The following is a 27,941-nucleotide window of genomic DNA, read 5'->3' on the forward strand; positions in this document are numbered from 1 at the left end:
CGGGAACAGGGGAGGTGGACAAGGCCGGCCGTTCTCTCCTTTGCAAAGGGAGACCGAAGGACAGAAGTGCCGTACACTCAGGCACGCCTGCTGTCCTGGAAATCCCCTGTGCCCCGCCTCCCAGGAGGAGGGCGGTTCCTGGGCTCCCAGCTCCACAGGCACAGCCCGGGGAAGCCTGTGCTGGGACTGAGTGTGACCCGGGCCTGACACACAGATGTCCCCGCCGGGGGAGGCCTCGGGCGGGAAGGGCGGGCGGGCAGTTTGCGGTGGGTTTGGCTAGTTCTTATTTCTGTGTGTTTGGGGGAAATCGTGTATCAGCTGCAGAGGTTTGAGTTAGGAAATAAACGAGGGCATTTGCTCTGCCTGCCCCGACTGCGTGTCTGCGCGGATCCTGCAGGTGTCCGGGCGCCTGTCCCGTGTGCAGTCTTGCTCTGCCTGCCCCCGACTGCGTGTCTGTGCGGATCCTGCAGGTCCCCATGTGCCTGTCCCGTGTGCAGTCTTGCTCTGTATCCGACTGCGTGTCTGTGCGGGTCCTGCAGGTGTCCGGGCGCCTGTCCCGTGTGCAGTCTTGCTCTGTATCCGACTGCGTGTCTGTGCAGATCCTGCAGGTTCCCGTGTGCAGTCTTGCTCTGTTTGTATCCGACTGCGTGTCTGTGCGGATCCTGCAGGGTCCCGTGTGCCTGTCCCGTGTGCAGTCTTGCTCTGTATCCGACTGCGTGTCTACGCGGGTCCTGCAAGTGTCCGGGCGCCTGTCCCGTGTGCAGTCTTGCTCTGCCTGCCCCCGACTGCGTGTCTACGCGGGTCCTGCAGGTCCCGGGCACGCCCATGAGAGGCAGTCCTTGCTCTGCTTCCCGCCATTCCTGAGCTCACGGAGCAGGAACAGCCGCTCCTTACCTTACAGAAGTGCTCAGCGCCTCCCCAGCAGCCACTACCCCCTCCCCCGAAAGGGAGATGCAAAAGATTCGCGGGAAGTGAGTTAAAGGAAAGTTTACTTTGCTGCAGAGAGATTCTGGAAATCCGTGCCCATGCAGGCGTGTCCAGCGTCCGGGACGATGTGGTGAAGCAAGAGCAAACACAGGCTGACCCACTTTCCGTGAGCTCCCAGTGCCCTCCCGTGTGCGCACAGCACCTGGGGGCTCCTGAGAGGGGCTGGCCTCTGCCGCAGACGCAGGAGCGGGCAGGAGCGTGTTAATGGCCGGACAGGGAACACGGGCGCCGGCACTGCTTGTTGGCAGAGGCCCCAGACCGTGGCGTGCGCTCCTCGGGCCACCTGGGATCTGTCTCAAGTGTCAGGGCTTCGGTCTTCTCAGATGTGGGCCTGCCGCGTCTCACGGACGCGTGTAGACTCTGCACAAACCGGCTTTGGGCTGACACCGCGCTTTCTCTTTCAGCCTCTGAAGAGCCCCCGGGTTCGGGATGGGGAACCACGCGGGGAAGCGGGAGCTGACTGTGGAGAAGGCCAATAAGGTAAGAGTGAGCCGAGCTCACGCACACATGCACGCACCCACGCACCCCTCCTCCCCACGCACGCACGTGTGCTGCTGCCGCGTGGCGGGATGCAGGCGGGGCCCTGTGACTGTGAACCAGGTAACTGATGTGTTTGTGAAGAGAGCATTCCGCGCACAGGTGTTTGGAAGGAAGGACTAGCGGGGGGTGGTGGGGGGAGGGAGAAAGGAGAAAAGGCCGGGGGTGGGGGCAGGAGAGGAAGGGGAGGAGGCCCCTCGCTGTGTGTCCATGCCACGTGCGCGTTCTCACGGAAGGCAAAGACGATAAAACCCCTGGCACCAGGCAAAAGCACTTTCACTGTGTCAGCCTCGCCTGGTTTAAACAGGCTGATTGGCAAATGTCACTCCCTCTAATTGGCCACTCCGGCTTCCCACCCACCTGGGGCTGGGCTCCAGCTTCCACCCTGGACCTGCCGGTCATCCAGGTGTCTGGCTGCAGGGCAGGTGTGGCCAAGCTGTTTCTCCAGGCCCCTGCCCTGAGCAGCCGCCCCCGGGCCACTCTCCAGCCACCTCGCCACCTTCCTCCACTTTCCCTTCTTTGGAGGGCTCAGCCCAGACTGCCCCCAGGAGCCCGGTGCTGGCTGGGGCGCTCAGCCCAGACCGCCCCCAGGAGCCCCTGTGTGGCTCGGAGCGCTCAGCCCAGACCGTCCCCAGGAGCCCCGGTGTGGCTCGGGGCGCTCAGCCCAGTCTGCCCCCAGGAGCCCCGGTGTGGCTCGGGGCACTTAGCCCAGACTGCCCCCAGGAGCCCCGGTGCCGGCTAGGGTGCTCAGCCCAGACCGCCCCCAGGAGCCCTGGTGTGGCTCAGGGTGCTCAGCCCAGTCTGCCCCCAGGAGCCCTGGTGTGGCTCGGGGCACTTAGCCCAGACTGCCCCCAGGAGCCCCGGTGTGGCTCAGGGCGCTCAGCCCAGACCGTCCCCAGGAGCCCTGGTGTGGCTGGGGTGCTCAGCCCAGACCGCCCCCAGGAGCCCCGGTGTGGCTGGGGTGCTCAGCCCAGACTGCCCCCAGGAGCCCCGGTGTGGCTGGGGTGCTCAGCCCAGACCGTCCCCAGGAGCCCTGGTGTGGCTCGGGGCACTTAGCCCAGACTGCCCCCAGGAGCCCCGGTGTGGCTCGGGGTGCTCAGCCCAGACCGCCCCCAGGAGCTCCGGTGCTGGCTGGGATGCTCAGCCCAGACCGCCCCCAGGAGCCCCGGTGTGGCTCGGGGCGCTCAGCCCAGACCGCCCCCAGGAGCCCTGGTGTGGCTCGGGCGTTTTTCCGAGCTCTGCAGGTTTGGGAGCCAAGGCTCCGGGTTCTTCTCTGCAGTGCAAACTGTACTTGCCCGCCGGGTTTTCATATCAGCCGCGACGCTGTTGCCCTCCTAGCCCTGGAAGCTTCTAGGGCAGCCCTCAGCGCAGGGACTAGTGCAGCCCTGCTAGGAGCCTGCTGTTACTGACAGTGCCGTCTCCCCACCTCCCTTTCCTAACCTTTATCAGAACATTCGGAAGTCAGAATGGCTGTCTCTGTAATGTTGGCAGCTTCGTCATCCCCCCCGCCCCCCGCTCCCAGGCGCAGCTCCCTCTGATTCTGACCTCTGGGCGGTGTCTCTGAGGGTCCTGGAGAGACACTCAGGACAGGCACTGCTGGCCGGGGCCACAGACAGCCCGGGCCCTCCCTGCCTCGCTGTCTGTCCACCTGTGGCAGCTGCTGGAGCCATGTCCGGTTTTGAGGAAATGCACCCGACACTGTGCCAAACCTAGAGTCCACCCTAACCCGCAGAGGGGAGGGTTCTGAAGCATTGGCCTCCTTGAGAATTCTACCACCACACAGAGCAGCAGGCGTGCGGCAACTCAAGACAGACTGCAGAGCGGCAGGCAGCGAGACAGCCAGGCGGGGACTGCATCCACGCAGAGGGGGCCTCGGCGATGTCCGGGGGGTTGGTGGTGGCCTGGAGTCGCCCTCTAGTTGATGATAACGAACCGTGCAGCCGTGGGGCCTTGCCTGATCCCCACGTGGACTCCATTCCTGCCTCAGCCAAGTGGGTAATTTTCCACGGTGTGCTTCCAGATCGTCCGTGCAGGGCAAATCAGCGGTGGCATCCTGTTCTTGTTCGTATTTTATCTTAATTAACGTCACGAGCAGCATCAGCTCGTTTCTTGCCTAATGAGTCAGGACCCGTTTTATAAATATGTAAATTTCACTCATCTGAGTAACTGCTGCTAATTAGCCTTAAGCTGTCTTGCTGATTATCTCGTTGTTACCATTAGCGATAACCAGGAACCGTAAATGCACTTAGTCACCGTACGGAGCGTGCTCTGGACTCGGCGTCTCTGCTCAAAGTGGGAAAGCGCTCGGCCGCGGCCCTGCTGACCGGCAGCGCCCACAGCCGGAACCCCTGCGGCCCACAGCCTGCTGTTGGCTACACAGGGGACTGTAGAGTCCACACAGTAGGAGTGGGAAGTCGCTGGCTGCTGCGGGCGGTTTGCAGGGAAAGCTCTCTCTCTCTGGGAAGTACTGGGTGCCCCTCAAGGTGCCAGCCCCATGCAGCTGCCGTCGGTGAACCGGGGGGAACCCTGTGGTTTACTGCTCAGTCTGTCTGTGCCTGACGCCGGCCGGCCTTGTTCTGTGCTTTCACCCCGAGAGAGTCCAGAGAAGGCCTTGTGTAGCTGTGCACGTCACTGACCTCTTAACAGGGTCTGTGGTCTGGCTGCTGTCGGCTGGCCCGGGGCCCCTCTCTTCTTCCCTCCCGAGTCACCTCTGTGCAGCCCGGAGGTGGAGGCCCACGTGGCCCCCTGCCGCCTCCTCTGCGGCCAGCCCGGACCACCTTGGAGTGTTGCTCCTGGGGTGCGTGGGCTCTGACGTGACGGAACACCCCTTCCTTATGGCCCAGGTGCCCAGGAGCTGAGGCTTGACCGCCCCGTCCGTCTGCAGCTGCCTCTCACGGGCGTGCCAGCTGCAGCAAATCGGCCCTGCGTACTCACTTTCCCACATGAACACGCCCTGGGCTCGCTGGCTGCCGGGAGGGAGGTGCTTAGACTCTGCCCTCTCCCCAGGATCCCCAGTCCAGTCTCCCGGGCCCCAGTGCCTGGACATTTTGTTGCTGGTTTCTCCCTCAAGCTGGAGAAGACAGCAGACAGCCAGGAGGAGGGAGAGCAAGTGGTTCAGCGGCTCCTGGGCGTTTCTCTGGGCGCTGCAAGGAAGGGCAGTGTCCCCGCTGTCGCACTGTCAGTCCCGAGGTGTGGGCACCGCCCAGGCCGCGAGGACAGGCTGCTGGGGGATGGGGGAAAGGACAGGACGGGCATCACGTGCGTCTGCCCGTCCTGTGCAGAGGGCAACAGAGCTGCTTCGGGCAGAGCAGTGTCAGAGCCATCCTCCCGTTCAGAAACTCCGCCTTGCCCTTGACTCTTGCTGTCTGAGTCACCGTGGATCCTGGCCTCTGAACAGCCCCATCTCACTGAGGCCGGCATTGTACCCATCTGCCTGCTTAGGATTCGGTTGCCATTTCTACCATTGGGCAGTCTGGGGCAAAAATGACCCGGGCTGGCCTGGAGAGACCCCCAGGGAGACCCACCCGCCCTGCAGGAAAGAGCAGACCCCCTGCGTTGCACAGCCTGCCTGATGCGGCTCACCACCTGCTGGAGGGCGTGGCCAGGGCGGCGGCCCCGGGGGGAACCCACAGGCACGCAGATCAGGGTCTGTGTGCCTGTAGCTCCCTCTGCGCGTCTCTGAGTGTCACCAGCCTTTGCAGCTGTGGGCCTTTTCTTTGGAATTTTCTAGAAGTAGCTAAGCTGCAGCTGATGACTGAGCGGGGTGCCAGAGGCGCCCCGAGTGGTAGGAGCGCCGGCGTGAGTGCTGCCAGCCACGTTCTTTGCAGACGTTGTGTGTTGTGTCGGCTTCCGGGGCTGGCGTCGCACACGGTGGCAGCGTGGGCGGCTCCGACAGCTCCCACATCCTGGAGGTGAAGGTGCCGTCAGGGCCGGTTTCCCCCGTGCCTCTCCCCTCGGCAGGGGACCCCTCACTGCCCTCTGGCCCTCTTCTCAGGGCACCGGTCCCCTGACGACGGTGTTTTAGCTCCGTGACCCCCTTGAGGCGCTGTCTGCCAAGGCAGTGACGTTCTGGCGTCCTGAGGGCTGGGGCGTCTCGGTGGATTGGGGAGGGCACGGTTCACCCACGATGTCCCCCTGACTTGACGGACCCCAGCAGCACCAGGGAGCGGGAGCCGCCGGCGGCGTTGACCTCACCCCAGTCTGGGCACCACACGAGCACCCGCGCGTGTCGTGAGCCTTGCACCCTCACAGTCCTGCAGAAGTCAGTCTCCTGTTAACTCTGGCGTTTCCTGTTCAGATTCCTCCTCTTCCTGCCACAGATGCACCACAAGGCCACACCCACAAGGAGGTCTTACCCACGAGCCAGGCGGCTGTGGGCTGCCCATGTCTGGGGGTAGGGGTCCCCCACTCCGTCGCACACCTGTGGCCCTCGGCACACCATCTTGTCTTCCACGCTCTGACTGGCGATGTCTGCTCATCCTGTCTCCACCTCACAAACCTCAAAGTCCTTGTCTTTGTTTCACTGGCGACAGACTCAGCCCAGGGAGACCGCCTGGGCCTGGCAGCTGCGGGCAGAGCTGGAGGGGCAGCTGGCACCTCTAGGTCACTCTGTCCGTGGGCAGAACCGAGCCATAGGGGCAGGCTTCCTCGTGGCCACAGAGAATAGGAAAAACAGAAACGTGAAGTTGACGTTGATGCATTTTCTTTAAGCTGCTGATAAGCCCCAGAGTTTGTGTCACCGTGGGCTCCCCAAGAGCCTCACTGCTGAACCCATTCACGCTCCCGTCCTGCACCGGGTGCACTCAGCTCTCGTGGCCACCAAGGCCTCGCTTCCCCCAAGCCCAGAGCAGGAACCAGGCACAGGACTCACCCGGTGGAGCCGACCCTCAGGGCTCTCCCGTGGGGGCCGCCGTTTCCCGCTCCCCGGGGCCGGCTGTCCTGACAGCCCAGGGCTCAGAAGTATCTCCCGTGGTGACAGCGCCCGGCTGCAGGTGCTCCCCCTGCTCTCTGGGCGCAGGCTGCAGTCAGATGCGGCTCCGTCTCGAGTTTTCCAGAACGGTAGCCGGGCTCCCGATGGCCCGCAGGGTTGTATAAGGCGGTGTGGAAAGGGCAGCTTTTACATACCTCTGCGTTCCCCCTCCTGCGGGCTCACTGCAGTTCTCCGAGAGGCGCCGGGCATGTCAGCAGGGAGACGGCTGGGTGAGCGTGGAATGCGGCCACGTGAACGCGCGTGCGAGGGCCTCCTGGAGATTCCTGTGGCAGGCGGGACGGTCAGACCCGGCATGCTGCGTGCACTCCCAGGTCACAGGGCGGGTGTGAGCTCACACTCACAATCGCCGTAGCTCACGGCCCGCCCGCACTGGCTTCCCGGCCTCTGCTACTTACGGTGCTTGTGTTCGGCACAGGGTTTTACCCCTGAACGTGGCATCTGCTTTTGCCTGAAACCGTATGACTTTGGCAGACACCCCAGTTTCTCTTCTCCAGCAAAAGGGAACTCGGACCCGTCGAGCGGGTTTGAGAGAACGGAGGGCGGTGCAGGTGCACTGGCTGAGAGCCGCCACTCACAGCGCGCGCTCCTCACGTCTGAGTTACTCCAAGGCTGACGGCGTTGCAGATTCCCATGTCCAGTTGTGCTGGCCACATTCCGCGTGCTGTTGGCCCCATGTATCTGTCGGACAAGCACAGACATAGAGCGTTCCCATCGCTGTGGACAGTTCTGGACAGAGCGCCGTCGAGGATCCGGACAGGGAGCCGTCAGTGCGTGGCGGCTGTCATGGTGTGGTGCCATGCGGTGGCTTTTGCTGTATGTCTGCGGTCGTCACCACACGCCACCCACCAGTTAGAAGTCTGACGCCCCACAGCTGGGTCACGAGGCGCCTGGAGGGGTGTGGGGTGTGAGTGAAGTCAAACCCGCAGATCAGGAGGCGTGGAAAGAGCACACCCCGCAGCTTGGGGTCCCCTCACGCGTTGTCATGGCCTCCGACACGGGCCAGGGGCTCCCACCCACGCCTCACAGTCTCCTGTGTCTTTAAGCGTGCGGTCAGTGACCAGTTGAACTCCCCTCGTCCTCAGAGGTGTGCTCACGTGTCCTGGCCAGAACTGGAAATGACAGGCTGGCAGATCCAGCGCTGGCCGGCGGCCAGCAGCCAGCTCAGAGGGGCCGGCCTCCCCCACAGATTTGGTGTCAGAGGCCTGCTGGCTGCTTCCCCGTGGGCCGCGCTCGGGGCTGGTGGCCGGGAGGAATTTCCTACTGATTCTGTCTCCCATTCCGGGGGACGGCCACAGGGACAGCGGTCGGTGCCCACACACGGTCGCAGAGGAGGCGTGAGGCTGGGGCTGGGAAGGGCCCGGCCTGCAGCCCCACACCTGCTGCTCCGCAGGACGGAGGGAGGGGGCACTGCCCTCGTGCCCTCACCTGGCCCACACCTGTGCAGGTGACTGCTCTCGGAAGCACTCGACAGGTAGCCCGTGGTCAGGATCCAGTCACTCTACAGCGTCCCCACACCCCAGCAGACAGTTCCATGTGGTGGTGAGGACACACCCGTCCCCCGGTCACACGCCGATCACAGCCCCCCTGTACCCAGGTGACTGCACTTGACAGCGGTGCGCTAACGAGCACACGAGAGTCGTCATGTCTCATTGCCGAGGGGGCTGTGAGGAGACCAGAGATTCCCAAGGTTGGGTAACCCGGCAGCACTGCTCGCTGGCGACAAAGTGTGACAGGGCGGCCGTGGAGAGCAGCTCACGGTGGGAAGGTTGGAACATGGCCGTGGTCACAGCGGGGATGCGGTGGTACGCAAGGGTTGCACTGCCTGTCCACATGGAAGTCCCCATTTCCACGGGGCCAGGAGCTGAGCTATGCGCTACCTCCATGCTGGTCTGCGGAGGAGAGATTTCCCAGGGTGCCACTGCAGTGCTGTCTGGAGCCCCACAGAGAAGGAGCAGGCTCTCACGATGACAGTGCACACACCATTCCCTGGGGCCACGCAAGGCCCACGCCTCTGTCTCTGGCTGCCACGTGCTCGCCTCTGATGCACGGTGTAGATAAAAAGCCGGATTAATTAGAAACACAAACAGACCAGTGAGCTACTCCCCACACAAGTCCGACTTTCGCAACCTCAGAGCCCGTTTCTCAATGTGGCATCTTGTTTCTCAAGCTGATTAAATAGAAAAATCCAGAAGCGTGGCCGGACGTCAGTGGAGAACTTTATGAGCCAGAAGCCCGCTCCGGGGGACGCACAGAGAGGGCCTTAGGCTTGGCCGCCCCAGATGAAGAGCAGGCCTTCGGGGTTATAAATGTCTCAGCCTCGACTTTGCCCGTTTGGGACGAGGTGGGTGACCAGCAGGACGGACCCCGGGTTGTCTCGGTTTTCAGTGTTCCTGGCTTCAGGGTGTCCAGTGCAGCAGCCTCATGGGTGATGTGGGAGAAAAGGCACTGATGAGGTTGTCGGGGCCCTCCTGGGTTCTCTCCCCTGCGTTCAGGAAAACAGTGCAAGGCTGTGTCGCTCACACTTCCAGAGACTGCAGATCCCACTCTTCCAGGAAGGTGGGAAAGGGGAAGGAAGTAGAGGCCCCAGAGAGCAGCCTGTTCTGGAACCTTCCGCCAGCCCTTCCACGGGCACATTGGTGAGCACCCTGCGGCACATCCCTGAGGTCACAGCCCCGGTGCCCGGAGCCCAGAGCTACTTCCTGCAGGCAGGGTCGCTCTCGCCAGCCCCTCCTGTCTGGGCTCACCCCTGACCGTCCAGCCAGTGTTCTGCACAGCAGAACGCGGCCACTCCCACTCTTCCGCAGGACGCGTGTGGCAGGTGCAGGAGGAAGTGGCACCCAGCTGAGAAGGCGTAGGTCCCACCTAGCCCCGGGCGCAGGGCCAAATGCTGCGCCCCTCATCACTGCGGGCTGCCCGGTGCCACCCGAGAGGCTGGGATGGCACATCAGAGTCAGCAGGTCCCTGGCAGTCTGTCTGGGGCTCAGGAGGAGGGGCTCCTTGGGAGACAGGCCGTGCGCTGGGCAGGTGTGCTGGGCAGGTGTGCTGGGCAGGCCTCCGGAACCTGGAGGTGGCAGGGACGTGCCAGGACCTGGCAGCCATTCCCACAGGGAGTGGAGGGCGCTGAGGATGGTGCTCCATGGGCCAGGCAGGGCCAGGCAGCGCTAGAACGTGGGCTCTGCAAGGGGCAGCGGGTCGAGGTGGGACCCTCACAACCCCCGGCCCCCAGCCATCCTAAGAGTAGAGGGGCTGGAAGGAAGGCCAGTGATCCCCTGCAGACCTGAACCAACTGCCGTCTTGGGTGCCCCCTCACACGAGGCTCGTCGCGGCCCCTCCCCGGAGCTCTGTGTGTGCAGCAGCGGGATTGTGTGTGCCCCTCCCCGGGGCTCTGTGTGCAGCGGGATTGTGTGTGCCCCTCCCGGGGCTCTGTGTGTGCAGCGGGATTGTGTGTGCCCCTCCCCGGAGCTCTGTGTGTGCAGCAGCGGGATTGTGTGTGCCCCTCCCCGGAGCTCTGTGTGTGCAGCGTGATTGTGTGTGCCCCTCCCCGGGGCTCTGTGTGCAGCAGCGGGATTGTGTGTGCCCCTCCCCGGGCTCTGTGTGTGCAGCGGGATTGTGTGTGCCCCTCCCCGGGGCTCTGTGTATCAGCGGGATTGTGTGTGCCCCTCCCCGGGCTCTGTGTATCAGCGGGATTGTGTGTGCCCCTCCCCGGGCTCTGTGTGTGCAGCGGGATTGTGTGTGCCCCTCCCCGGGGCTCTGTGTGTGCAGCGGGATTGTGTGTGCCCCTGCCCGGGGCTCTGTGTGTGCAGCGGGATTGTGTGTGCCCCTCCCCGGAGCTCTGTGTGTGCAGCGGGATTGTGTGTGCCCCTCCCCGGGGCTCTGTGTGTGCAGCGGGATTGTGTGTGCCCCTCCCCAGGCTCTGTGTGCAGCGGGATTGTGTGTGCCCCTCTCCGGGCTCTGTGTGCAGCGGGATTGTGTGTGCCCCTCCCCGGGCTCTGTGTGCAGCGGGATTGTGTGTGCCCCTCCCCGGGGCTCTGTGTGCAGCAGCGGGATTGTGTGTGCCCCTCCCCGGGCTCTGTGTATCAGCGGGATTGTGTGTGCCCCTCCCCGGGGCTCTGTGTACAGCGGGATTGTGTGTGCCCCTCCCCGGGGCTCTGTGTGTGCAGCGGGATTGTGTGTGCCCCTCCCCGGGCTCTGTGTGTGCAGCGGGATTGTGTGTGCCCCTCCCCGGGGCTCTGTGTGTGCAGCGGGATTGTGTGTGCCCCTGCCCGGGGCTCTGTGTATCAGCGGGATTGTGTGTGCCCCTGCCCGGGGCTCTGTGTGCAGCAGCGGGATTGTGTGTGCCCCTCCCCGGGCTCTGTGTGCAGCAGCAGGATTGTGTGTGCCCCTCCCGGAGCTCTGTGTGTGCAGCGGGATTGTGTGTGCCCCTCCCCGGGGCTCTGTGTGTGCAGCGGGATTGTGTGTGCCCCTCCCCGGGGCTCTGTGTGTGCAGCAGCAGGATTGTGTGTGCCCCTCCCCGGGGCTCTGTGTGCAGCAGCAGGATTGTGTGTGCCCCTCCCCGGGGCTCTGTGTGTGCAGCGGGATCGTGTGTGCCCCTCCCCGGGGCTCTGTGTGCAGCAGCAGGATTGTGTGTGCCCCTCCCCGGGCTCTGTGTGTGCAGCGGGATTGTGTGTGCCCCTGCCCGGGGCTCTGTGTGTGCAGCGGGATTGTGTGTGCCCCTCCCCGGGGCTCTGTGTGTGCAGCGGGATCGTGTGTGCCCCTCCCCGGGGCTCTGTGTGTGCAGCGGGATTGTGTGTGCCCCTCCCCGGAGCTCTGTGTGTGCAGCGGGATTGTGTGTGCCCCTCCCCGGGGCTCTGTGTGTGCAGCGGGATTGTGTGTGCCCCTCCCCGGGGCTCTGTGTGCAGCAGCGGGATTGTGTGTGCCCCTGCCCGGGGCTCTGTGTGCAGCAGCGGGATTGTGTGTGCCCCTGCCCGGGGCTCTGTGTGTAGCAGCGGGATTGTGTGTGCCCCTGCCCGGGGCTCTGTGTGCAGCAGCGGGATTGTGTGTGCCCCTCCCCGGGGCTCTGTGTGTGCAGCGGGATTGTGTGTGCCCCTGCCCGGGGCTCTGTGTGTGCAGCGGGATTGTGTGTGCCCCTCCCCGGGGCTCTGTGTGTGCAGCGGGATTGTGTGTGCCCCTCCCCGGGGCTCTGTGTGTAGCAGCGGGATTGTGTGTGCCCCTGCCCGGGGCTCTGTGTGCAGCAGCGGGATTGTGTGTGCCCCTCCCGGGGCTCTGTGTGTACAATGGGATTGTGTGTGCCCCTCCCCGGGGCTCTGTGTGTGCAGCGGGATTGTGTGTGCCCCTGCCCGGGGCTCTGTGTGTGCAGCGGGATTGTGTTTGCCCCTCCGTGCAGCACTGGCTGTCTACATGGCACCCACACAGTCTCATCTCCTTCACAAGAAGAAGCAGTGAGTGGGGGGGACAGCAGCAGCCGTGCCCATCACGTGCTGTGCATGGAGCAGTGTGTGCCACGCACACCACACACAGACCCACGTGCGCTTCCTTCCCCGTCTCCCCTCTGCCTGAGCAGCTGAAGTGTGCAGAAGCAGGGCACATGCCCAGGATCACCTGACTGGTGTGGGGGGTGGGGTGTGTTCACAGAGCCCAGCAGTGCTGGACACGGAGCGGATGTTGAGTGAAGAAGTGGCTGGGGTGTGAGTGGGCGTGGGATTGAACAAACAAGCCTGGCACTGGGGCCCTGACAGCCACCGCTGGAGGAGGAGCCCCTTCCCACCTGCTGGACAGAGCACTCCGGTGCCGGAAGGGGGACAGCAGCAGTGGCCCCGGCGAAAGTCTGGAGACGCAGGGCATCTTGCTGGCATCAGGGACGATCGGATGAAGCGTGCGCCATGGGCAGTCCGGGGCGGGGGGTGGAGGTGAAAGCATGTGCCACGGGCATTCCAGGGGGTGAGGTTGAAAGCGTGCGCCGCGGGCAGTCTGTGGGGGGTGGAGGTGAAAGCGTGTGCCATGGGCAGTCTGGTGGGGTGGAGGTGACAGCGTGCGCCGTGGGCAGTCCGGGGGGGTGGAGGTGACAGCGTGCACCGTGGGCAGTCTCGGGGGTGTGGGGGTGAAAGCGTGCGCCGTGGGCAGTCCGGGGGGGTGGGGGTGACAGCGTGTGCCGTGGGCAGTCCGGGGGGGTGGAGGTGACAGCATGCACCGTGGGCAGTCCGGGGGGGTGGGGGTGAAAGCGTGCGCCGTGGGCAGTCTTGGGGGGGGTGGGGAGGTGGGGGTGAAATGCTTCTGCTCCTGGAATGGGCTCAAGGAGGAACCTCTGGGGAGACAGTGGCCGGAAGGGCACGTCTGGTTTCTGAGTGCTTGGTGGGCTGGGAACACGGGTGGCACCGAGTCTCAGGAGTGGGAACGTGGTTGTCCGAGGCCCAAGGTGTAATTAGCACACAAGCTGGCCCTCGACAGCCTTCATTAAAGATAACGTGGGGGCGGCTATGAAGCGGGCCCCGGGCAGCAGAAAACCAGCAGCCAGTGAGCACTCAGCACGGGTGTCTGGGCGGCTCCGGGCCTGGGGCTCCGCGCACAGCCTGCACTCGGGACCCAGAGGGGTCGGGCTTAGGCCCTCACCCTGCGTTTTCAGCCCCATGCCGAGGTGTCAGGTCTGGGAGTTGCCCGCTGACTTGATTCTTAGCGGAAGCTGTGACGGAGTTGCCAGCAGTTAACTTGGACAGACTTCTGGGACAGAAATCAGCAAGTGTCAGAGGTAGATGATGAGGAAATACAAACAGCCCCCTGTGCCCAGCGGCAGACACAGAGGCTCCACCCCCAGTGGACACCTCCCGTGCCCTCAGGGTTCCACGATCTGGGGGTCTCCTGCTTGAGGGGTCCAGGAGACGCAGCCTGAGCCGCCACGGTCGGACTTGCTCACCGCCATGCTTTGCACTGGGCTCATGAAGTTCCCCCTGCCTCGTTTGCATCACTGAATTGTCTGATGAGCCCTGACGGCGTGGGGGGAGGGAGGTGGCAGCTCTGGGCCTGTCGTCAGCGTGGGCTGCACGCCGTGGGCCTCACTGCGGCCGCGTACTTGGGCTCGTGGTGGACCCACGAGGTGTGAAGGGTTCCCACGTGCCTGCTTGGGCTCCCATCTGACTGAGGACCTGATACCAAGTGTAGCCAGCAGATGGGTGTGCGTGGATCGTGATGACTGTGATCAAAGTGGAGAAGTGGGCTGAGCTGGGGTTCCTGGGCGTGGATTCGGCATTAGGCCCCGGAGGTGTGCACCGGGCAGGGCTGCATGTGGCGGCCGTGGCTCTGGGCACCTGCTCCCTGTGCTCCTGCAGCAGGCCTGGCCCTGCAGAGAGGCCAGCCAGACTGGACCCTGGGCCACAAGCTCACCTCAGGCTCCGAGCGGGGAGAGCAGGGCCTCCCATAGTCTCTGCGCTCGCTCTATTATTAAGGAAGACTTTTTTATATTTGATGAGAGTCTTACAATATTTGAGAAGAAATGAACAAAAATTCAGCTTTCCAAAAGACGCTTCCTGTTTTCAGTGTCTGGTTTTCAGTTTAGAAGTTTGATTTGCTGGAATACGTTTGTGAAAAACTTCATCTGTGTTTACAAATGGGCGAGTGCTTGTCTAGTGTGTATCTCTGTGTGTGCTACATGTATGTGATGCTTATGTGTGTGTGGTGTGCATCTCTGCATGTGTGGCATGTGTGTATGTGGCATGTGTGATGAGTGTGTGACATGTATGTGGCACTGTGATGTGCATGCATGTGTGTGGCACGTATGTGATGAGCAAGCATGTAGCGTGTGCGTGTGTGGCATGTGTGTGGCACACATGTGATGACCATGCATGTGGCATTGCGTATGTGGCATGTGTGTGGCACACATGTGATGAGCATGCATGTGGCGTGTGTGGCAGTATGTGATGGGTGTGCATGTGCACATATGGTCTCTCTCCTGTCCCCCACCGGCCACTGCAGCGATGCCGTCTTAGGCTCCGCCCGGCTCCACTCGCGGATGCGTCTGACACATCGTTGTCCTGATTGCTTCAGCTTCATTGTCATGGTTGTGAATGTGAGCACCGTACTGGGGACTGTGTTCTCACGGCCTTGGACTCTCAGGAAAGGGGCCTCGTGGCCCAGTGCAGCCTCACAGCCTGAGCACAGCCCCTGTGAGCACACTCAGGCAGGTTCGCCAAGGAGGCACCCAGTGCCCAAGGCGACACGTGTGACCTCACACCGTGTGACCTCACTGGCACCAAGGCGCTCACCAGCACTGACGTCCAGACGTTGAAATGAAAAGGCAGACGTAGTGGTTGGTAGGAATTTACCTCCTTTAGAAGACACTGTGGGGCATGCCCGGTCAGCACAGCAGGCCTCTCCCTCCCTCTCTCCCTCTCTCCCTCTCTCCCTCTCTCCCTCTCTCCCTCTCTCTCTCAGCACAGCAGGCCTCTCCCTCCCTCTCTCCCTCTCTCTCTCCCTCTCTCTCTCCCTCTCTCTCTCTCTTTCTCAGCACACCAGGCCTCTCCCTCTCTCCCTCTCTCCCTCTCTCTCTCAGCACACCAGGCCTCTCCCTCTCTCCCTCTCTCCCTCTCTCCCTCTCTCTCTCTCTCCCTCTCTCTCTCTCTCTCTCTCAGCACACCAGGCCTCTCTCTCTCACACACATACACACACACCCCTCTATCTCCAGCTCTGTCTCTCTCTCCCTCTCTCTCTCTCTCAGCACAGTGGGTCTCTCTCCCTCTCTCTCTTTCCCTCTCTCTCTTTCCCTCTCTCTGTCCCTCTCTCAGCACAGCAGGCCTCTCCCTCCCTCCTCCCTCCCTCTCTCTCCCTCTCCCCCCCCTCACACACACACCCCTCTCTATCTCCAGCTCTGCCTTCTCTCTCTCTCTCTCTCTCTCTCAGCACAGCAGGCCTCTCTCTCTCCCTCTCTCCCTCCCTCTCACACACACACCCCTCTCTCTCTCCCTGTCTCCCTCCCTCCCTCCCTCTCACACACCCCTCTCCATCTCCAACTCTCTCTCTCTCCCCTCCCCACTCCTCGTCCCCTGCCGCGAGCAGCACCCTGAGCATCATGGGCTGCAGTGGACACGGGCCCTTCGCTGGGCCAGGGAGCCTCTCCGTCCACGCGCAGCGAACACAAGGACGGCGGGTGATGCATTCGCCGTAGCCACGCCCTGGGGTCCCTTCTCCCAGAGCGGGTGTGTGGCTCGCTGCTGTTCTGGCCCGAGCCGGGTGAGTTGTCATGGCAATGGTTCTGCTGTGCTCTGCTCCCTAAAGCACGAGTCTCCGATGGTTTTTTTCTATTGAAATTATAAAGGCCATAGTGGTTGAAGAAGCGTTTATTGTCAGATGTCGTGGACCAAACACAAGCTTCGGGGCGTCTCTGCTGTTGAGTGGGCCGTGACGGCGTGTTCCACAGTGCTTAGGGAGGTCACGGGAGTGCATTCCTGGTGAGCCGTTCTTTCCGTGTTGTTGTTGGAATGTCAGATACGCAGCTGGACAGAAGAGAGCTGCTCACGCTGTTTAGGGACCTGGTAGCTCTCAGCTTTCCTGCCACGCGGCCTTGAAAAGGGACCAGCCTTTGCTGTGTCCTCCTCGCGTGCGTAGCGACGTGGATGAACCGAAGAGCCGGAGCTTGCTGGGACTTCTCAGAGCCGCGGTTCCCTGAGTGCGTAGAGGGAAAGTGTGGGTGCGTGAGTAACCCGGGGAAGCCTGCTCGGTGCGCTCGCTTCCTGGAGAACAGGGCTGTCACATGACCTGTTAGAGTGAGCTGAACTCTCTGCAGAGGCCTTTTTCAGAATATTTGGTGACTTTGCGTTTTCTTGTAACCATATTCCAGCTGGGCTGTTATCAGTTATGACATAGGAGCGGGTGGTTGCCTGGACGACAGAATGGCTCCTGAGCCTGCGCGTGCAGAGCCCGAGTGCAGGCGTTGAAGGAGGGAGGAACCGCTCCTGGCTGATGGCGGTGACCACCTTGCAGCACGGCACCGTGTGCAGGCCGACCTGGAAACACGTTGGGTTTCCTAGTGACCTTCTCATGACCCGATCTGTCCAGCGTGGAGGCAGGGGAGGGCAGCTCTTGGAGCAGGCTGGGGCAGGGCTCCGTCCACTCCCAGGGTCGGCTGGGGGAGAGCTGTGGGGGCTGGAGCCCCTAACGTTGCACAGTGACTGCTTCCCCCTGCAGGGAGGGCACCGGAGCCCAGGTGCAATCGGACTCCGAGTGGACCTTCCCCTCACTTCTTGATGTGTGCCGTCACGACGTTAGTATTTGTTTCCACCTTTCCAAAGCCCTGACCATGGCCCGGGGTCAGAAACTGACCAAGGACGCCCAGCGCTGACTGCATTCACGGTGGCCCTGAGACAGACTGTCATGTCCTGTGTTGCAGAGGTGGCCGAGAGGGTGAGGGGTGGCAGGGCTGCGGTCACTCACAGGCTCAGAGGGGCCTTTGTGTTCTGTCGGCGTGCACCTGTTTGTCTTTGGAGCAGACAAGTCTGTCTTTAAACATTTGACCTTGTTGCCGCCTACGCCCGCTGCAGTGCGGGGGCACGCGTGGCTTGCTGTTTCTGAGGGAAAACCAAGTCTGTATTTGATATATAAAAGGTGGAGGGGCAGGTGTGGCGGCACCGCAGGTTAGGCTGCCGCTTGGGATGCCATACCGAGTGCCAGTTCGAGTCCTGGTTGCTCCGTTTCCCGTCCAGCGTCCTGCTGATGTCCCAAGAAGCAGCTGATGGCGGCTCAACTGCCCGAGTCCCTGCCTCCCACACAGAGGCCGGCCGGCCGGGTTCCGAGCTCCTGGCTGCAGCCTGGCCAGCCCTGGCTGTTGCAGGCAACCGGGGAAGGGGAGGTGAACCAAGAGATGGAAAAAATCTCTTTGTTTCTCCGTCTCCCTCTCTGTCACTCTGCCTTGCAAATAAATAAGCTTTAAAAGTAAGAAAATAAAATGGGAGGAAACGCATTTGGCACATTATTCTTTTGAGCTGAAGAAACGCCCTTGCGTGAAGTAGCTGGACGTGCCTTGTCATTGAACTTGAAGTTCAGCTGTCCAGCTGTTGGAGTAACAGCTTCGCTGACTGAATCAGTGTGTGTGTGTGTGTGAGTACATGTGCATGCGTGTGTGTGTGTGCACGCGTGTGCGCGTGCCTTTCCCTTGCCGAAGCGGCCGTCTGCATCCCACGTCCCCAGCTGAGGCAGGAGGAGCTCCCAGAGTAAATGGCGAGGTGTTTGTGCTCCCGAAATAGACTGAGCCTGCACAGTTATGTAACAGACCTGGGCAAGCAGTCGTACTGTGACACTGGCCAGTGTCTTCTTGGTGCCACTTCTAAAAGCCCGTGTTTAATAAAACCCTGAGCACATTTCTTTGTGTTCATTATTTCACAGGAAGCTTAGACGACACGAAAAAATGACCTGTTAGAGTGTGACTGTAACAGCAAGTAGTCCCAAGGGCCTGGGACCGCGTTTCCCGGCTTTGTGGGAACGCAGCTCCGACACAGGCCACTGGAACCTTCCAAACCTTTCTGCAGGGGGCGCCCCCGTGGCTGGGACTCTGTCTCCCAGCCCTTCCAGCTGAGTGACAGTCACTGGTGCTCATGACAGGAGGTGCTCCGTGGGGATGATCCAGTGTAAGCCCAAGCTGTCTCCCAGCCCTTCCAGCTGAGTGACAGTCACTGGTGCTCATGACAGGAGGTGCTCCGTGGGGATGATCCAGCGTAAGCCCAGCTGCTCTGTTTGTCCTTGTGGTGGGCTTGGGGGAGAGGGACTCGTGCTCTGGGCATCCCTGTGTGTGACAGAGCCTGCAGCATGTGGTGGAGGCCCTCAGGGCCTGGGCGCTGAGCTGTCGCGGTCTCTGGTGGACATGGGAAAGATCCGAGCGCTTCCTGAGCTGAGGCCGCAGTCCATCCCTGCTGACCATGGTCTGCCCTGCCTGGCTTTCATGGTGCGTCTTGTCGTCCAGATAAGCGGGTTCTGTGAGGTTCTGCTCTGGGGTTATCCTGGTGAGCAGCTCTGACTCCGGCCTGTGCCGAGCGGCCTGCGGGTGTAGAGAGAATCTGGTGGTGGCTGGGAGCGGGTCCCTCTGAACGCCACTTTGTCCCGTTAAGGTCACCTTAGCACCTGACACCAGGGCCGAGGGGATGGTGCAGGGCCAGCGTTTCCTTAGACGCGCAAGAAACACGCGACCTTTTCTATGAAGAGGGCCTGCAGGACACCGTCAGCGGGGCGGGCGCCTGTCACAGCAGGGGAGCCGCCCTGGGAATGCCCACGTCCGTGTTGGAGGACGCCGTCAGCGGGGCGGGCGCCTGTCACAGCAGGGGAGCCGCCCTGGGAATGCCCACGTCCGTGTTGGAGGGTCAGGTTCGAGTCCTGGCTCTGCTCCCAATTCCCACTTCCTGCTAATGCGCACCCTGGGCCCCTGCCACTTCCATAGCAGTTTCTAGGGGCCAGGCACGCTCCAAGCACTTCTAAGTAGCAGCTTAGGAGGTCCTCTCTACATCCACGCCAGGCTCCTTCTCATCGGTAAGGAGCCTGAGGCCCAGAGGCCCAGTGACTTGCCCGTGGCCACACAGCCACAGTGTGAGCCCAGCCGTCCCACCCTTGCTCTAGAAGGAAGGGGAAGTAAAACAGGCTGTGCAGCGCCTGTGGTCCTGGGAGGAGGGTGCAGAGGGAGTAAGAGAGGGGCCTGGTGGAGCCTGGCGCTGGCCAGCGCGGGGGCCGGGTGGAAGGCGCAGCCTTGGAGGAGCAGCCACTGCAGCACTGCAGGGGGCCCTCGAACCGGCTGTGGAAGGTTCCTCCGCACTCCTTCAGCTTCCCGAAACCCCTGTGCCCGTGCACTGTGCGGAGTTAACAGGTCCGTGAGCACCAGTCGGAACTGACAAACCGAATGCAGACGAGCTGAGCGCAGCTGGTTAGGTGCCAGCCGAGCTGGGCTGCTGGGGACACAGGGCTCTGCAGGTGCCCATGTGTAGTCACCTCCGGGGGCCCCTGTTCCCTGAGGAAACTGAGAAGCAGAGCGCAGCCAGGGCGAGGCCGTTCGTGTCGAGAGAGGAGGGGAAGGAAGCGTCATCGCTCAACTGTGCACAGACCACGGCAGGGAACCCAGAAGGATCTAGAAACACTGATTGCCCCCGGAAGGGGAGGTGGGGAGGGAGGGGTGTGAGGGAGCGGGATGTGGCGACGGCGCCTTCCAATGCGTCTTGAGTGGGTTGGTTACAGAACTGGGAAGAAGCGGAACCACACCCACTGTCTACATTGTGCTTAAACTAAAACACAGGGCCCACCCTAGGGCTGTCCTCGGGCCCAGCCTCAGAGGAAGGCCCAGAGGAGAGGGCAGAGTCCCTCGGCTTCCGAGGCTGCCAATTCCCAGGGAGCTCAGGAGCCCCCTCCTTCCAGGGCCGTGGCGGGGCCTCTGGGCTGTGGTTTCCTCCCAGCCGCTATCAGCCAGGCCCAGCGGCTTGCAGGGGCCAAAACTGGAGCTCCGGGATGTGTGGTTTGTGTCCGCTGCACCCGACAATGTCCCCCTTGGTCCACAACAGTGCGCAGTGGGGCAGCTCCCGGCATACCTGGGTGGCGTTTAGCGGACGCCTGTATTCAGGCTGATGCTCCCGTTCTTCTGTCTGGGAGCAACCGGCTGCAGAGAGAGAGCACTGAGCGCTGGGGGAGGCGCGGAGGGGCCCCTGCAGGGAGCGGCCCCGGGCCAGGGCTGTTCTCTGCTTGAAGCAGGGCGGCGGGAAGCTGTAGCGTCCCACAGGAGTTTCACAGAGGGAGAAGCCCACGCGGTTGTCTGCAGGTGAAGCGCTTTGTCTTACGGACCTGTTTCCTCGCTGCCGTTTCTGCAGGACATGGGCCCTAGCAGAGGAGCACCTGAAAGAGCGAGAGACCTCGGAGAGCTCGCGCGCGGGACCTCGGAGGACAACGAGGTGTTCGGTACGTGGATGCTTGGGCACGCTCAGCGCGCCTTTGGTTTTAAGTCCTTGCTGGCGGGAGGACCGTGGCTCCGTCCTCACCCTCAGAAGTGGGGGCGTGAGTGCGGGACGCTGCCTCCTGCCCTCCTGCAGCGCCTGCGCGTGGCCCACAGGCTCCGTCCGTCCCGGGCTTGTGTTTCTGGCTTCCTGCCTTCCCCTGCACGCCCTGCCCCGAGATCCCCCAGGCTTCCCTTCCGGCGGCATTTCTCTCGCCATGCGCTCAGGCATTAGCGAGCCTGACGTCGGTTCCATAAATGTGAAAAGTAACGAATGGGGAAGTGAAATTGCACCAAAGCCCAGGCCCTGTGGGCACATCTGATCTGCACAGAACGACTCGAGGGATTGGGAAATAACTGGTCTCACGACATTGTGCCTTCTGCTGCCCTGAGGATCCGCTTTCTCTGCACTTCCCCGCGAGTGGGCGTGTGTGTTCGCGCCTGACTCCTACCTTGGTGCGGTCCAACACGGTTTCCCATTAGGACTGCGGAGCTCAGAGGCTGCCTTCCCTCCCACGGCCTCGCCCCGGGGGAAGCAGCGCCACCCTGTGTGTATCACTGTCTCCACGCACTCCTGAAGTGAAGAGAGCAAGAGGTTAAATGTGCTCCACTCCACAGAGCACCCTGCTGTGAGCAGTTTTCTGGCTGCTAAAATAAGCACCCCTCCCCCCCACCAGGCACAGCCGGCCTGCGAGTTCAGGTGCGAAAGGCCAGCCGACTGCCTGGCCCTGTGCCCGCCTGGCCTCTGCTTATTTATAGAAAGGTCTCCTCTGAGGCCTGCGGTGCCCAGCGGGGTCATCCACGCAGGGTGTCTTCTTCCTGGGATCTTGCTGTTTCCGAAAGTCCCTTCCTTGTTATAATTCTGTCTGTCTTGGCAAACACACATAATTCCAAATGTACCGCTGCCACTTTTCCAGTATTTTGTAGTTCCATGAGAATCACTTTAACACAGAGGCCCGGAAGCTGACAACAGCGAGAGCTGATTAACAGGGATGAGACAGGCAGGTGTCCCCGCAGTTCTGTTTGCTTGATTCCGTCTTCCTAGGAATTGTCTTGGGTGCTTGCCTAGGCAGGGGCTCCCTGGTGGCAGAGGAGGGAGGAAGGAGTAGAAGCCAGCAGCACACCCGCAAAAGACGGGCAGCCGCGCCTCAGAACAAAGGGGCGGCCAGCGTTGGAGTGGAAAATGATGGTGGGATAATGGTGGCTTTAGGGGTAAATCCACCTATGAACTCTCAGATCAATTTCTTTAGATGGTGTCTGCCCATGTATTCCAGTTACATTCGTAGAAGTGATAGATGTGAAACCATGCACACTTAACGTAGAAGTAATGTATCAGACCCGTACAGACAAAACACGGAGGTGTTGTATATGGACACTTAGACATGATGTGGAAGTGAGGTATACAGACACACAGAGACACAACGTGGAAGTGAGGTATACAGACAGTTACAGATATGACACACAAGTGGTGCATAGTGACCTGTACACACATAACATACAAGGCACATATACAGACCAGTACATATGTAGAGGTCATGTATACAGACACAGAACAGCAGTGCTGTATATGCACACGTACAGACATAACACAGAAGTGATACAGAGGCCGGCGCCACAGCTCACTAGGATAATCCTCTGCCTTGCGGCGCCGGCACACCGGGTTCTAGTCCCGGTCGGGGCGCCGGATTCTGTCCCGGCTGCTCCTCTTCCAGGCCAGCTCTCTGCTGTGGCCCGGGAGTGCAGTGGAGGGTGGCCCAAGTGCTTGGGTCCTGCACCCCATGGGAGACCAGGAGAAGCACCTGGCTCCTGGCTTCGGATCAGCGCGATGTGCCGGCCGCGGCGGCCATTGGAAGGTGAACCAACGGCAAAGGAAGACCTTTCTCTCTGTCTCTCTCTCTCTCTCACTGTCCACTCTGCCTGTCAAAAAAAAAAAAAAAAAAAAAAGAAGTGATGCAGAGACACCCAGACAGACATAACTTACCTGTACAGTATGCAAACATAGTCAAAACAGGAAAAAGCAAAATCAGTGTCCAAGTTTAGTTTTTACATATAAATAGAAGTCACATGGAGTTATTCTGGCTAAGCTTACCTGTTTTGCAATCAGATATCATCTTCATCATTATTGCCCTGGTGGTTGTTTTTGGGTGATTAGTAACATTGACAGTTATTCTGTGTGTATGTGTGTGGGCACACATACAACACGTGTGTATGTCCAGTGTGTACCATGTGACATAACAGACCTGTTATTGTCTTGTCCTTAAGTTGTGGAGATGATACGGAGCTGAAGCTCATCACAGGTCCCTGACCCTTTCACAGAGGTGTCAGCTACAGCGGGGGTGCAGCTGCTTCCATCCACACACCTGCACTTGTGGGGTTTCTTTTCCTCTCCTCTCCTCTCCTCTCCTCTCCTCTCCTCTCCTCTCCTCTCCTCTCCTCTCCTCTCCCCTCCCCTCTCCTCTGCTCTCCTCTCCTCTTTATTCAGTTTTCTCTGCTGCAGAGACAGATAGAAGGTCTTCCATCCTCTGAGTCACACCCTAAGTGCCCACAACAGCCAGGGCTGGGCCAGGCTAAAGCCACGAGCCATCCAGGTCTCCATGTGAGTGGCCGGGGCCCAGGCACTGGAACAGTCGTCCGCTGCCTCGCAGGCACGCTGGCAGGGAGCCGGAGCAGAGGGGAGCCAGGCGCTGGCGTGCAGGTGTTCCACGCAGGGGCTTACCGTGGCAGCGCAGTGCCCTCCCCTGCACCTGGGCTGTGATGGGCAGAGTGTCTGGCCGGCTGCCTGCTGTGCTTGCTGTGTGCCCCGGAGAAGGGCCGGGGTCCCGCAGCGAGGCCGCGGAGCTGCTGACTGCGCACAGCTCCACAGGGCGTGCACTGCAGCCCGCTGCGTGTTGAGGAAACAGCTTGCTCACGGTCATCTCCAGGGCGCTGACGGCCGAGCTGTTGTCCAGTGTCAGAGCCACAGAGGAATGTGCAGTCTGCGGGTGTCCTCGCTTCCTGCCGTGGGCAAGGCAGGCCCGGGAGGCCCCGCGCGGGGCAGGTGGGCGCTCAGTGCCCTGAGTCAGTCAAGCCTGGGCGGCCCCGTGGAGCTGTGGTGCTTCCGCCTGGCGCTGAGTAGCGTCCCATCCCGGTGCTTCCCTGGGCTCCGCAGGAACTCAGAGCACTGAGGAAGCCGTAAAACCAGCTCGCTCAAGCTGTGTCGGCTCTTCTTCAAACATCACGTGTGTGCACACGGCCCTCCAGCAGAGGGCAGCAGCAAGGCCGTCCTGGAGCAGGTGGTGGATTCCACGAGAAGGCAGGAAATGGGGCCTCCCAGCCGCGGCGTGAGGGCATCGCTGTGTCGCAGCGTGGAGAAAGCCGCGGCCCCTCAGCTGTGCCCTGCACAGCCGCACGGGACCTCTGTGACTATCAGGGAAGGGAGCCGGGGGCCTGGACGAGGGAGCCGCGATGTTTGCAGTCAGGCTCAAGTCCAGCGCTTGTAGGTGGGTGAATCTTGGTTCCTACAGGGAATGCTCAAGGCCGCACAGGACAGCCTTGGGCAGGCACACAGGACCGCCTCGGGCCGGCACACAGGACCGCCTGGGGCAGGCACACAGGACCGCCTGGGGCAGGCACACAGGACCCCCTGGGGCAGGCACACAGGACCACCTCAGGCAGGCACACAGGACCGCCTTGGGCAGGCACACAGGACCGCCTCAGGCAGGCAGGCTGGCTCCGTGCACCAGAGGCCAGGGCCATCCGCTCCTTAGCAAGCAGACAGCTTCAGGGACTTGGCAGAGCCAGCCATGGGGAGCCCGGCGGAGCATCTTGTGCACGTCGGTCATGCCTGTCCATAAGCTCTGGGGCTGTCAGTGGAGATGGCTGCTCCGCTGCGTGAGGGCAGGAGGACGCCGGGGCCCATGGGCCGGAGAGCTGCGTGCTGACCGAGCTTTGCAGAGCCAGGCTGCCTTGTGGTGGAGCCGCTGCCGAGCGGTACTGCACACTGTCCTCGTCCCTGGAGCCCAGGCAGGAGGGCAGGCAGAGATTGGTCTCAGCGCCCCGCTCCCTCCAGAGTTCTGACCGTGGCTAGCGCAGGACAGGGAGTAAAGTCCGGTCCCTCTGCATCCCACTAACAAAGGAGAGGAGCCACCAACAGAGGGCACCTCTGCCCTCTGGAAGGAGTGTGGCTCCTGCCTGGGACAGAGCAGGCTGGCGGAGCCCTCCTGGCCCGTGGAGCTGTGCGAGAGCTGCTCCGGTCTGCCGCGTTTCAGCCCCAAGGACGCCGCCTTCCCGCTGCTGCACGCTGACGGCCGGGTCCTGGGCATGTTGCACGGATGGGCGGAATCCTGTCAAAGTCCGTGAGGAAGACAGGCGAGTCCCCGCTCCGACTAGGGAGACAGAACTCCTGTGTTTAGCAGCTACAGAGAAATATATTCATCCCAGAAATACCGCAGCGTGCGCACGTGTGGACATGTCCATGTGTGTTCCTCTCAATTTCATAAAGCCTGAGTTCTGGTACACCTAGGAAACAAACTGTAAATACGAGTGTGACATCTGTGTCAAGTAGGCAGGACCTCAGACACATCGGGGCACATCCCTTGTGGCCGTGGACCCGCAGGCTGCCTAAGTGGAATACACTTTCTCACTTCCCCAGAGGGGGCAGCAGGCCCTAATGGAGGTGTGGTTTGGGGCTGTTAACTCGTCTTTCAATATCTCGGCTTCCTTGGGGGTCAGCAGGGGTGGTAACGGAGCCATCTGTGAGTGGACACAGGTGCCCAGGCAGGGCAGGCAGCAGGGACTGTAACCATTATTATCAGAGGTCTGCGAAGCCTCATTAGTCAAAGGCTGCAAAGCCTCATTTAACAGTCGCCCAGGATGTTTTCCAGTTTAGAAGTTTACCACAGACAGCGAGTCAAACGGCAGCCAACTCCAAGGTGTTTTTACCACGATAATTTGTTACATACGGCTCCTCCTTACCACAAACCCTCGTACAAACGAGTAGTGCCACCTGACTTCCCAGCACTGAAGACCAAGCTCCTGGGACCCCAGGCCCCAAGCTAGGGCTTTGATGGGCTGGGCCCGGCCCTGCAGAAGACCAGAGGCCGGCCTCAGGTGCTGCTGGTCGCTGAGGCACAGGGGCCTGGCCAGTGCCTGTGGCAGCAGCTCCCAAGGGCCTCAGAGCTGTTACGGCAGAGGGAATGACGTGACTCAGTGACTCAGTACTTGAGCCCCTCCAGTGGGTGCCCTCACCTCCCAGGAGACGTCCCGCTCCCAGCGGCGCCAGCAGGCTCCTGGGCTGTGGCCACGTGTGGCCTGAAGCAGGCTGTGTTATGTCCATAGAGTGGGGCATTTTTTTTTTTCCAGTTTTGATAAGGTTTCAAGATTGGAAGCATTCCCGTGAGAAGTTTAAATTGCAGCATGTGTGGGCGCTCTCTGTATCTGATGTAGCTGTGCTTGGCTGACGCTGAGGGCTGGGGTTCTGCAGCTGCCAGACTGTCCGTGTGGCTTACTGCCCGGTCTGGAAACGCCACGGTGCCCTGAGGCTCTGGAGTTTGCCACACGGCCTCTAACCGGTGACAGACTGAAAAGATGCTGGGGCCACTCCAGTGGCTGGCTGCGCGTCAACTTCATCCACGCTTCCTCCTTCCGATGATATTTTCCTTTGTCCGTGACTCTGCCGTGTCGTGATGAGCAAGACCAGAACAGCTTGTGTGCTCCCCTGACCTTCATGTGGGCAGGGGCCCCGGATGACACGGCTGGAATCCCACGGAAGTCACCTCTGCCGGGATGGACAGGCGCTGTCGGGCCAGGGGTCGGCCCTGGCTCCCTGTGGACCCCTCGACCCGCATGGCCTCCTCGGCGTGTTTGACGCCAGCTTTATCTGTTGCTGACGGTTCTGCTGCCGCCGAGACCTTTTATTCCGACCCAGAGGAGCCACCAGGTCAGTGTTGTGTGAGTCCGTCTCTGGGCAGGTGCGGGCCCGAGAAACAAAGCCGAACGTGGAGACCCTGCAGGAATGTGAAGTCATCTGATCTCGTGCCAGAGGTCAGATGTGACTGCCAGGACAGGTAGGACAGGGCCAGCCTCGTATGCCGCAGGCCACAAAGGCAGGGTGGGGGCCAGTGCTCCTGGGCCCACCGGAAGCAGCTTAGTCCCCAGGACACCTGGGAAAGGGACATTGTCCTTTCTGCTTGACAGATTTGTTACAGCAGTCACTGTCCCCTTTGTCACTTCCGCGTGCCTGCCAGTGAATTCACGCGAATGATACTTTGTGGCATCAAATACTTCCCGACTGCTTGGCTGTGGTACCTGGGCAGCCCTCCAGGGGGCGTGCCTCCTCCCAGGCTCAGAGTGCTCATAGCCAAAGACCTCCTGCCTCTCAGAGGTCCCGCTCCGAAGGCTGTCACCGTGGCACGGTCAGTGCGGGTGGAAGTCCGGTTCTGCTTGACAGCCTCCATCCTGAGCTGATGGACAACTGTGTGGGCCTCTGGGAATCACTGTACTTAAGTGATCAGGAGAATGGCTGCTGGGCCCCCAGGCCGGGTACTTCGGCTTTCTGCCCTTGGCTCCCCCCACGTTGCTGGGAGCAGAACAGGTTGAACCGGATGCTTCCGCCAGGCCTGGCCTGAGACCAGGAAGAGGCCGACGTCTCCAGGGTCCTGGATTCCTGGCAGCAAGTTTTCCAAAGCAAATGCGCCAAGACCAGGAGGCCAGGGGCTAGAGCCAGAAAGAGATCTGTCTGCGGCTGACCAAAGCTACAGGAGAGGTGAGGCGACTGGGCCACAGGCTGCCTCGGCCTCCGGTTTAGAAGGGGGCTCTTCCCAGGGACCCGGGAGCCACGTGGGCCCAGGGCAGCTGAGTGGCTCCTCAGAGCTGTTGCAGGCCGTGGGCCCAAGCATCGCAGGGCACTGGTGACTGGAGATGGAGCGCCCTTGGCGTCTGCCGAGCCCCTGCAGGACCCTCGCTGAGCGGCCCCCTGGGAGCCAGCCACGGAGATGAGGACGGTGGAGGCGAGCGGGCAGCAGTCGGCACCTGGAGCCGGGGCTGCCCACTGCCCGCGCTGCAGCCGCCTGCCAGCCGGCTTCTTCCAAGACTCCCGTTGAGCAGGAAGTGGACGGTTCCCCTTCGTCTGAGCGTCAGCCTAGGGCTGCGTGTGGTGGGGAGCCCGGTTCCTGCGCACGTGCCTGCGTGAGGCCTGCTGAGAGCCACTCGGGGTCACCAGGGCCACACTAGGACAGCCGAGGAGGCCCGGAACAAAGAGCAAGGATGAGTCTTACTGTGGCGCAAAGACCAGATGTGATGGGCTGCAGTCGGGGGGGGGGTGCCCTGGCTCAGGCCCAGTGTGCTCAGCCCGGTGGGCAGCAGGTCTGAGACCCAGGGACACGCGTGGACGTCTCTGCTGCCCCCCGTCGCACCACTGTGATGCTCTGGGACGTCAGGCCTGTGGGCCCTGAATCTCGTTTGCCGGCTCCGTTGGTCTCAAGCCAGAGTTACTCTCCGCCTCTGCCTCAC

At 61.7% G+C, this 27,941-nt stretch overlaps 1 protein-coding gene across 11 annotated transcripts in view; it reads left to right on the top strand.

Annotated features, from left to right (window-relative positions):
• MBP (myelin basic protein) overlaps positions 1 to 27,941 on the top strand; it is a 92,131-nt gene that overhangs the window by 14,410 nt on the left and 49,780 nt on the right. For 4 of the 11 annotated variants that reach the window (XM_089304968.1, XM_089304966.1, XM_051838600.3 and 1 more), the window contains exons 2-3: positions 1,392 to 1,467; positions 20,332 to 20,419. In XM_089304968.1, coding sequence (XP_089161094.1) covers positions 1,417 to 1,467; positions 20,332 to 20,419 — 139 coding nt within the window. In that variant the 5' untranslated portion in view covers positions 1,392 to 1,416. Of the gene's footprint in view, positions 1 to 1,391; positions 1,468 to 15,969; positions 16,167 to 18,035; positions 18,435 to 20,331; positions 20,420 to 27,941 lie in introns of those variants that run through there. The other 7 variants (XM_089304965.1, XM_089304963.1, XM_089304964.1 and 4 more) reach the window with 4 other exon arrangements.

This window comes from Oryctolagus cuniculus, chromosome 10, assembly GCF_051225735.1.
Source record: "Oryctolagus cuniculus isolate XC-2025 breed Fujian yellow rabbit chromosome 10, ASM5122573v1, whole genome shotgun sequence".
NCBI classification, from domain to species: domain Eukaryota; kingdom Metazoa; phylum Chordata; class Mammalia; order Lagomorpha; family Leporidae; genus Oryctolagus; species Oryctolagus cuniculus.